At 43.6% G+C, this 11,510-nt stretch overlaps 1 protein-coding gene across 1 annotated transcript in view; it reads left to right on the forward strand.

Moving 5' to 3' along the window:
* The first annotated feature begins 11,475 nt into the window (after positions 1 to 11,475).
* Positions 11,476 to 11,510, forward strand: part of HGD (homogentisate 1,2-dioxygenase) — a 25,535-nt gene continuing 25,500 nt past the window's right edge. Inside the window, exon 1 of the mRNA XM_009576493.1 lies at positions 11,476 to 11,490. Within this exon, the coding sequence (XP_009574788.1) occupies positions 11,476 to 11,490 (15 nt within the window). The remainder of the gene's footprint in view (positions 11,491 to 11,510) is intronic.

The following is an 11,510-nucleotide window of genomic DNA, read 5'->3' on the forward strand; positions in this document are numbered from 1 at the left end:
GAAAGCTGATGGAAAAAGTATGGTTTTATACAGTGCTTATTTGGAACAAATGTGACATGGTCTTACGGTGCCTGAGAGCTTAGCGGATTCAGAAAACATGAAATGTAAGAACATCGTCTGAATTAGAATGGACAGAAATTTAAAAGGGATATAAAGCCTTGTAAAAAGTAGGAACTGAGCATGATTAGAAGGAAAATTCTGTGATAGGGATGTTTCCTTTTCATATTTAGAACTAAGGATAAAGGAGACTTGACCTGGTCTGATGTACTGTGCAAGCTGTTGTTTTCCTAAATAGCCCAAGCTTTCCACGGTTTCTCACCTCCCCATGGTTACATGGAGTGGTAAAAGCCTGATTTATGGCAGGTTCTTCTTTCCCCTCCTTCCTCGCAGTTACCTCTAATGGTTGAGCCTCTGGCAAAGGCTAACTAAGAGCTCGAGTTAGCTATAAATAGAGATTAATAATAAATGGGGATAGAAAAAAGTAAAATGCTGGTGTGAAATTGACAGCGAGCAGAGTTCTGCAGTCTCCAGATTACATCTGCCTGCAGCTTTTCTCTAGCAGCTGCTTGGAAATGAATGGAAAACTGCCTATTGCCACTAATCAGGCACAAAAATGACAGCTAGGTGCACCAGTCAAACTTATTAAAAATATGGTTACTTTGCTTTTCCTTAGACCATTTCCAGAAAGGTCTTGGAGCATTTGCAAGCATGAGTGCAGTGAGTTTTTTAGATGCCTGTATGAAATAGGTTATTAGTTTACATTTACTTTATGACCAGGGAAAATAAGGTACCGAAAAACTCATAGCAGATAACCCATGTCTGGTATGCAGCTCGTGACACCACCAATGTCTCTCTCTGCTCCTTTGACAACGAAAGCTGGAAGTATTTTCTCAAGGTCAGATGCTGTCTTAGGGTAATCAGATCTGGCTTCCCTCCAGTTACCAAGGAACTGCAGAGCGGAATAAGCAAGGGCTTTTTCTAGGGCTATTTCTTCCTTCACCCGATGGCTTCTTTAGGAGAATTGGAAGTGTTGTAGAGTAAGGGAGGCCATTTAGCTTAAGGTGCTGTATGAAGCAATGGTTGTACAGATCTTTCTTTGATTTGGAGGAAGCAACTATCCTAAGTTGACCGCTTTAATTAATCAGAAAAGGAACGCTGCTCAGCATGCTGTAGGGTGACCTAAGCCCTAGTCGCAGCTTACCTGTATTTGTGCATTTCACTCCTGAGGCTCCACAAAGAACAAATGACTTCATATGAGAAATCTTGTGAAGGTCAGTTCACACTCCAGGAAGAGGAGAGAACGCATAGTTCCTATGCATCGGTAAGACTGAAGGTGATGACAATCAGGATTTAGGAGCAAATTAGAAAAAGATAGTGTTGTGACAGGAGGGGAACAAGATAGGAAAAGTAGAGCACGTGGGCAAGCGGTAGAAGGTTAGCGGATTGAAAGAGAAGTTTGCTTGAGGCTGTGGCTCCTGCTCTAAGCTCAGCTAAGTCTGTCTGGGCTCAATCATCCAGCTGTAAGCCATAAAACTTCTCCCAGGATATCTCCATCCACTCTTGAATTGACTTGCTGTGTGGTCTGACAAGTGACTTCGTGGTCAGTCTTACTGTCCCATCTGCAAAGTGAAGGAGGCTTCCCTGGAGGCAAGGCTCCGATGTATCTATTTATCAAATTGTAGTGCTTTCAATACATTGGGAATTAAAGAGTTTACTCTTTTTTATTTTAGTCTGGATGTTTAACTTGAAGAAAATGAGTACCAGAGTTGTTCCAAGTTTTGTGTTGTCACAATATTTTGTCACCAACCTTGACTCTGTCCAACATAAACAAATGATTTAACTTCAATAGTTAGTTTTAATGCACTGAAATGCTTTAGGTAACTGTCATTTGGTTATAATTCTAAAGGTTAAAGGCTAAATTTCTGTGCTGTTCTCCATCAGTAGCCCTGAAAAATGGTTGCAGACCAATCTGACCAGGATTATAGTGCTTTAGCATTTGTGTTCCCTGATTAGAGTAGATTGCTTTGTAAAACACCTGTGTGGGTTTTTCTACGTATTTTACCTACTTTCCTTCTTTTAGTATTTCATCAGGGCCAAGTTAAGGATATTAGCATATTCAAGTTATGTTTAAACATAATCCTGAAATGTCATGGTTTTTCCATGCTTGGGGTTTGGATAATTGCAGTATCCCTGTTCTGTAGTTTTCACATTTACATGACTGGCACACACTGTAGCTCTCTTGAAATAGCTCTATACAATTTTTCTTTGGAGTAGTAGCTTCTGTTTTCCTAAATCTAATGCAGAGGCAGAATGGACTGATAATTATAAATAAGACAAACCATGGGAACTGGCAGAAGCTGTTGCAGGTACCATTAACCTGCTGACTAGGTGTAGTCTGGGATTAGGTGAATCTTTCTTTTTAGTTTAATCAGAGATAGTGGCTCCATACGCAAGTGCCACCAGTTTAGCACCATACCTTGGTTGTACCTGTATTGTTTTCGTGTACAGAGCAAGAATATCTCACACCTGCTGTGGTGTATATGAAATGTCAGGATCCAGCAGGCAATGGGCTATGACCATCCCAGTTCTTTTCATTGACTTTATCCTTACTCACTGCCCCATCCCTTCCGTGCTTCTGCTTTACTTCTATCTCAAAATGTCTGAACATCAGTTTTAAATTGTCACTAAAAAAACCTGTGCTGATCTTTCTCCCAAATATTCATTGTCCAGCCAAGCCCTGTTTTTTGGATCACAGGCTTGAATGTAGTGGTTGTCTTATACCTGTGTTAATGTAACGTTGTGAATCCAACATCTTAGCTATTTTAACGCAAATAGGTCTCCAGTCCAGATCTTATTTGTTTAGATCTCAGCAGGTAACCACAATTATGTATAATTTTTCCTCTTAGGACAAGGTGATGTGTAATGGAGTCGTGTATGTTGATGATGTTACATTTCTTTTTAAAGCAAGTGCTAGCTTCTCGTCAGAACCAGGAGTACATGAGCAGCCAGTCAGCTGCATTGCTGTTTGCCCCTCACCTGTTTTGGCTACCCAGAAAAGATTCACCTCCAATTTTGGGGCTGTGGCATCAAACACTTTCTCTGTGCCACACTTCACTCCTCTGTCTGTGTGGCTCACCTTTCTTTTCTCTGCTCCCTCCAAGCCCTGTGTGACCCTTCTGTCTGTCTTGCCTGTGTCCACCCATGTCCCCCTTTCTCTGTCCCTCCAGCTCCCTTTCTGCCAATTTCTATCCCCCTTTCTCTCCTCACTTCCCATGTCTCACCTGTCTGATGCCTCTGTGTCACCGGGGGTCACAAAGACCCCTCTCTTTGTGCTCCCCCCACTCTGCCCTCTGGTTTCCCCTTTCTTCCCGTGTTTTCTCTCTATTTCTCTCCACCATGCTTTGTCTCTCTTACGGTACTACTTGATTTCTCTCTCTGTCTCTCTGTTTGCCTCTCTCTGCATGTCTCTGTCTCTCTGTTCTCCTACATCTCTCCTTCTCCTTCTGTCTGTCTCTCTGGTCTCTGTCACAGGCACACACATTTCACATCAAAGCACTTTTACCCAGTTCCTTTAAACTGGAGCTACTCAATCTCTCCATGTTATTTCCCAGGCAGAAATACATGCCCAGATGCTGTGTATCAGGTGGTCAGTGAGGATGGCTCATGCAGGTACATTCGAGATCTGTTAGACTTCCCATGCGCACACAGGTGAAATGTATAGCAAATAAACAGCGAGCTTCCCCTCTTCCCAAGGGGCTCAGCAGAGCTTTCTGGTTGATTTATGACCAGTTTGATGACTGAGGGGATAGTCAGAAGCATGAATATGTCCTAAATAAGGAAAATCCCCCAAATCTGCCCCTCTTGATTTCCGTGCAGAAAAGTAAGAAACCCATGGGTACGGTAACCTTAAATTCTTGAGTATATGTTTTTGTTCTCGTAGGAGCAGGTTTGCCTGCTCCTTGCAGCGATCTGTAGCAAAGGTGCCACTGGCTTTAAGCGTGTGAAACCTATCCAGTAACGGGGTTTTGGGTGCAACCTTAATACAAATTTTTCTTATTGATAATAATATTTGCAGAGGCAGCTGCAATATGCTCCATTTGTCACAAATGAGATATGAACTGCTTGTCGTAGCGTGCAGTCAATAGATTTTTCTGTGAGGTATAGTGAAGTGAGGGCTTGAATCCTCGTTTCTCAGTTGATAAGGAAGTGACAGAGTTTACTGATCAAAAACCTGCTTCTGCTTTTCAGCAAAGGGAGCTTAATCCTTCTATTTCTTTTGTTAGTCAGCTCTTCCCATTAGAAGTAATGTTCCTGTCTCACTTTCCTTACGAGGACGCCGGTTACTTTGATTCCTTTATAGGGTTGAGCAAGTCTGTGGCTTAGTGCACTAGTTTTCTTTGACAAAAAGCCATTATCATTATTGATGAACCTGTCACTGGCTGGCAAGTTACCAAAAAGTGCTCAGAGGTAAAGCTTTCCTTAGGGTGTTCTTTGTTGTAGCACTGTGCATTAGTTCCTCAGACAGACACTGGTTTTGGAAAAAAACATGAGGTAGGTGTCAGGTAGGAGAGGGGAAGGAGAACAAAATCAGTCCCAGTCCTCTTTAATTTCAAATGTCCAATCAACTGCAAAGCTCTCCTACCTAGTGAGGGCCTGATGATGTAGCCAAAAGTATTGTTCTTAGTATTATCCACTTGCGCTACTGTGGGTTTATTCTAACACCTGATCAGTAAATCGGGAAAATGTTTCTTTATGATACATGAGAAGAATACCCAATGAAGAAGTTAAGAAGAGTCTTTATCACTAACCGTGGGTATATGAGCAGCGTAAGGGCTTTCCAATTGTGCAGGCAAAGCTGCAATAAACCGTGATTCTCAGGACTTAAGTCTAAAGAGATCTTGAAATTAGATGTAGCTCCCTAAGAGTGAGAGTGATGATGCCTGAAATGGCTAATGGAAGAAAGCAGATTTGTCATTGTTTGGGGTTTTTCAGGGTAGAATTAGTAGTTTTCTGAAAGATGTGCTTTAAAACAGCTTTGAGGAAAAGTACCCCAGTATGTTTGTAAAGAAGTTGGTTTAGATGATCAGAGCTATCTGTGGCAGCAAAGAGACTGAGAAATCTAGATTTTGGCAGTTTAGCTGCTTAGCCAACCCCTGTTGCAAATACTATTAAGTACAGAAATGTGTTTTCTTTTTCCTGCTTTGGCATTACATCACTGAGATGCAGCTTGTTGTGCCCCTTGGGCTTATCAGTCAGTGCACAGAAACTCTGGTTCCATACCTACTGAAATTGCACAGGGAAATTCCTTCTCAGCATACGACCACGGACTTCTCTCAAAAAGATGTGGAATACAAGACAAGCTCATAAATAAAAACACACGCTCTTTCTTGACTAGATCAACCTAACAAAAGTCTGGGCTGCATGGGCAATCCAACTCACATTCAGTCATTTCTTTTGACTAGGAGAAGGAGCATGAAGTGAAATAGCGTGTGATTAACCCATGCACATCTATGTTCCCTTTGACCTGAAAGTTAACGTTTACAAAGTGGAAACACACTGCTGGCTTTGAGTTAAAGATTTATTAAAGGACAAGGAGGCCCAGTAGCTTTGAAGGCTAGGATTACGTTCAGAGGTTTTATCTTGCTGTCTTTTCCTGAGGCTTGTTCTGCCGTGGCTTACATGGGCATGACGGGCTGTCCTACCCTTGGTGAATAAAAGGTCAGATCACAAAATTCAGTGATGACTGTCCAAAATTAACACCCTCCTTAGCCGTTGCACCAGAGTGGGGAAGGACAGAACAGGGCAATGTGGCTAAATTTTCTCCTGACTCCTAGGAGTGGATATTCTAGCCTGAAAGCAGAAGCATCACATCAAGGTGAGCAGGTGGCTTCTCCAGCCTCTTTTCATGCAGCATCTGCTTTTTGGCGACAAGGAGTGTGTGCTTTCTACTGCAGACAACTTTTATGACCTTTTCTGCACAAATAAATGATAATGATTAACCTGTCTGGCATCTGCTGCTGAATGGTCCCAGAAAAATGACAAGGACATATTTCATAAGACCCACTCTACAAAAAAGTGCATGTTATTAAAAAGACCCTTTTTTGCCACAAAGCTGTTGGCAGTGATAAAAGAGTATAAATATTATTGCTTTATTCTCTTACATTATGATGAAAGGTTCAAAGAAGAGATTAAATCCTCTGGTACTAAGTAGTACACTAGCAGATAAACAAAGACAGCTGCTGTAGAGAGCTCCTGTCCCATTTGGCAGTGTGTAAAGAGTTAACAAACAGAGAAGAAATGCCTGTTGGGGAAGCTGACATCGTAGAGATAGGAGTGAATGAATACATGAATAAATATGCACGTCAATGAATGCATTTTAGCTGGACAAAGATAGGCAGGAGAAGAAGTTGGTCCTTTTAGAAACAAGATACATCACTGAAAAGCAGTGGGCCACTGCAACAGCAGGTCCATGGCTGCATCAAAAAGGATCTGTCTCTCTCAGTTGCCTCTTACATTTGTTGTGCACACATGCCGAATCTGGCAGTTTACCAGGGTAAAATTCCCAGACATTTCAAATCATTCACTCCGGGGTGACTTCTGTTGTGGTTCTGACTATTCTGCGACATCCAGTTGAAGACGTCACACCGGCTTTCTAGCAGGGCTTGCTGCCTTCACCAGTGACAAAACCCATCAGTGCTGCTCTGTGCTGCTGTGTCAATGTGTGGTCGGCTCGTTTTGTCCTGCTAGTCCCCTCTTCCAAGCCTTATGAACACGTTCAAATCAACACATACAGAACCGAAGAGCTTTACTCTTGGGATTGGACAACCACTGGCTACAAGAAGCGATGGTGAGCTGTGATCCAGTAGTTGTACCCATCACAGCAGCACTGGCAGACTTCCGTCCGTGCTGGGAAGCACTGTGCTAAGCACAGAGTAGAAGTTTATGAAGATGTAGGCCCTATTCTGGAAAGCGTATACTCTAATAGACAAGTATTAAGGTAAAGGGACAGGGAAGAATATACAGCCTTGCCTCTGCCACATGGCATGAAATCAGCATTGCACAGAAAAATGCTAATGCAGAGCATAGGGAAGCAAAGGGACTACCGCCCCTTGTCTCTCCCTCCCTTTTCTCTCAGGAATCCAGGTCATTCACCCATGCAGTGGCCCCCTACCTGAACTTTTAAATGATTTGGCAGGAAACAAAAGGCCTTTCAGTGCACATGCTGTGAAGTTGAGAGTCCCCTTTGTCTACTGGATCAAATATAAGCTGCCTCATCTTCTATTTGAAAGGCTTCTTCCATTCTCCTCCTCATCTTTCATTCACCACTGAGGTGTTGAACGCTAGATGCCATTTTCAAGCTGTTAAATTTCCAAGCAAGCCCCTTGGTACTTTTTCTCATTCTGCCTCTCTGACTTAGATGAGCTCCTTGCGTATCTCCATCATGATGCCTGTGAGAAGAGTTCACATTTAGTAAGCTGCTGGTATGCAGGTACCATACAGTTGCATATACATCATGTGGTAGCAAATACTGTTGCATTGATGTCTTATGCTTTTTTACATATCTCTTTTGGACTTGTTATGTATTTTAGCTGGAATCTCTTTGGGGTAAAGGCCATGTGAAGCCATGCAGTGGACAGATGTCATAAACGCAGAAAGATAGCTGAGAAGACATTGAACACTTTTAATGCTCATTCTTCCACACTTAATTCATTGTGTTTATGAATCATGTTTATGTGATAACAATTCATTGTGTTTCTGAATCATATTTATCTGATAATGAAGACAGCTGCTGAAATATTAATGAAGTACATCTATACTTAATGTTTCATAAGATCTATATTTAAGAGCTGCTGCAACTAACTAAAGGGGTTGTTTAAGCAAATCACAGAATCACTGAGTTGGAAGTGACCTCTGGAGATCACTCAGTCCAACCCCCCTGGTCCAGCAGGGTCAGCTGGAGCAGGTTGGCCAGGACCATGTCCAGTTGGGTTTTGAATATCTTCACAGCTGGAGAATACACAACCTCTCTGGGCAACCTATTCCAGTGTTTGACTACCATTTAATATACACATTTAAGGGCAAAAAGGAAAGTCCACAGAACTACAGGCCAGTCAGCCTCACCTCCATCCCCAAGAAGGAATGCTCCATCCCTCCAAGGAATGCTCCATCGCTTCAAGGCAACTAATCCTGGAAACCATTTACAGACACACGAAGGACATGAAGACGATCGGGAGTCGTCAGCACGGATTTATGATTTCCCTCTTAAATGGCATGGGCTAGGTCAGAAACACCACAGAAGTGTTAAGAATCTTCTTTTCTGTATTTCATATAGTTTGGAGGTCAATAAATCAAGTTTCAGTTCAACACTGTCTCATTAAATAATGTTTTTCCCTGTATGGAATGGAAAAGCAAGGTTAGGCAGCCTAATAAGCTTTAAAGCATTACATGGCCGTGAAGTGAGTAAAGTGATAATACTTTGTCCTTTCTTAGGAAACAAGAATAAGCAGGAAGTAAGTCTACGCATAATTAAAAAGCAACACCGTTATTTTTACCTGTCCCACAAGAAGAAAACAAGAGAGCAGGGCCCGTAAAGAGGTGTGAGCAAGGCGAAATGTAGGTTCCCAAAGGGGAATGTAAGCTAGAATGTGATGTTATATCTCCTGCTGTGTGGCTCAGGGGAAGGGGATCTTGGAAACCCCTGAAACTTTGCAGCTTCAGTTTCCAAAACTGTAGTCAAGCGTATAATTCTTCACTGTCAGAAAACAAGTGAGATGATCTCTTTACTCTTAAATATTGTCTGGTACGAAAGGAGTCTCAAGGGTAGGCGGCGGGTGCCGGGTACTTTATTTCTTCGGCAATGATGAATCACTGCTCAGGGTGAACTAACATATTTGCAATCTCCGCCTTGAGCTGGAGAATTCCTCACAGCTGGTGTGTTTTTTTATGGCAAAGCTGAAGAGGCCAGGGTATGGAGAGAGTCTTCCTGGGCAAATGGGAAGATGGCAAGCAGTAACGGAGACCTAAAGAAGACCTGTAACTGGGAGATTACTCAGTCTATATTCTTCTAGAGCCTAACACAAGGGAGTCCAGGTCTACAGTTCAAGACTTTCAGGTACTGCTGTAATAAAAAGATGGAAGTTCCCAATTGTACTCATCCTCAGCCCACCCACATTGTAATGGGGCTAAATTTTGACCTGTTTTAGAGAAAATATTGCCTAATATTGTACAGCCAGGTTAGCTGAGTCTGTTCCTGGTGACTATGTGATAAAACCATTCGCACCATGAAATCAGAGGAGCCCAGCTCAGCCCCTGAACTGTCCCTAAGCTGGGGGAGTTGGAGGCAGTGGGCCAAGGTGGCTCTCAAGCAGGCAAAAAGTCCCAGTAGAGTTTAGGAAAGCATGGGACACCTTGCTTTCTTAAGTCATCTCTCCACAACACGCTTGCTTGTTGGTTGTGCTCCAGCCAGTGCTGCCAATAAATAAGACCTGCTACTTTCCAGACAAGTCTTCAACTGCAGCTCTCTATCTCCATTTCCAAGTAATTCCCCCGCAGGCCACGTCTCCAGGGCTGTACCTGCGCTTGCTTTGTGGCTATTTGCTCGGTGTTTGTCATGTGCAAAACAGCATGCACAAGTGACAACAGAACTGGCTCAAAATGTCTTGGCTGCGTAGACAAACGAACGAAGAAACAAAGCAGCAGCTTGTGAGGTGTTGTGGCCTGGCTGTGGTGCTCCTGCTCTAGGGAGACAAGTGTTGTAGGGGAAGAGGAGATCCTGTCTCTGGTTTTGGGGCTTCCAACACAGGAAAGACCGATCAACCGCAGCAGGGTCAGCAGCCTGGTTGGGGGCTGGAGCCCACATCTTGCGAGGGGCTGGGTTTGTTCAGCGTGGAGAAGAGACAGCTTTGGGGAAACCAGACAGCGGCTTCCAATATCTATGGAGAAGTTACCAAGAAGATGCAGCCTGGCTCTTCACAGCGCTGCATGGTGGGAGGATGAGAGACAACTGCCAATCAGTCGAAACAAGGGAAGTTCAAGCTGCATATAAAGAAAATCTTTTTGACCATGAGGGCAATGAAGCAGTGGAACAAGCTGCCCAGTGAGCTTGTGCAGTCTCCATCCTTGGAAGTCTTCAAAACAAGACTGCATAAAGTCCTGAGCAGCCTGGTCTGATCTCAGAGCTGCCCCTGCTTTGAGCTGAAGGTTGGACTAGTGACCTCAATTATCTTATGACCCTGTGATCCTAAGACCAGGGGGGACACCCGAAGAAAACTAACTCTCCCTCTCCCCCACCAATAACCACTGTCTCTTCATACACCCCATCTTCTCCCTTGTAGCAGCCAGCCTCATTTGCCAGACCTTAAAAAGTGGCAGCTCTCGGTGCCTCTGACGTATTACCCAGGGTGGTGTAAGGAGGTGCCAGTTTTAGAGAAGACAAAACAATTAAGACCTGTCCCTCCTGCAGCCCGAGCTCTCGCTGGCTGCTGTGGGTGCCACGCAAACCGGTAACAGCTTTGAGGAGGGAAGGCTTCCAGGATGGTCTAAGAGAGGAGGAGACGTTAACTCCAGGGTCACGTTAGCATTTCAGTGTGTGCCTCCTAAAGATTTCCTCCCGGCAGGACTTATAGGAGAGCAAGTCACGGAAAGGGAAAAAAATATTGTCTTTTTTTTTTTTTGAGGAGAAATGAGAATTCAAAGTAAAAAAAATCAAATAAAATCAATTGGGGTTTTTTTCTGCAACTTCTGGAAATGCAGAGCTACTTTCATTAGTATTCTGTAGCTAAATGCTTGCTGCCGCTCCTTCCTCAGCAACAGCTTTCTTGAAAAATATTAATATTTCAGAATTTATAAGTTCCCCTCACTAGCTCTAATCACAGGAATACAAAATCCTCCCCTACTTTTGGCTCCAAACTGCTGTGTAACGATGTCACAAGGTGTTTCACAAATATCACTACCTTTACCAGGATGGGGATGTGATCCTTTCTATCCCCAATGTAATACAGCTCAGAAGCATAATGAACAAATATTTGTTACACGTTTAGAGGGTTGTATATGAAAATTGCTAAGAGGTATAATTTATGAAAGAAGCTTATAAAACAGTTGCAAAAATGGCTTTTCTTTGTTCTTAACCACCTTGTTCTGTTTTTTTCCTCCCGTGTGTGTGAACTACGACCCCTTTTTAACATCTAAGAAGGAAAAGGAGCGGTGAGGGAACCCAGTCCTCCTCACCCCCCGTTTCTTACTTTCAAATCGATCCTGGCGTTGGTTCTGCGGAGCAGGGCTGGCGTTTGGTTAAACACAGACCGGGCTGAGCAAACAGGTTGAAAACTCCCTTGGACTTTCTCACTTCCAGCACTGCCAGCCTGCCGCCAGCCCGGCTCAGTCAACCGGCTAGCAGGCTTTGCTTGCCGGGCTGCTTCGGCCAGGTACCTGCTTGGGGTTTGTGTCTGCTCCAAGAGGAGGAGGACCAGCAGGAGGATGACGGGCTTGCAGGTAAGGGGTCGGGCGCCCGC

The sequence above is a fragment of the Fulmarus glacialis genome, unplaced genomic scaffold (genome assembly GCF_000690835.1).
Source record: "Fulmarus glacialis isolate BGI_N327 unplaced genomic scaffold, ASM69083v1 scaffold3914, whole genome shotgun sequence".
Lineage (NCBI taxonomy): Eukaryota > Metazoa > Chordata > Aves > Procellariiformes > Procellariidae > Fulmarus > Fulmarus glacialis.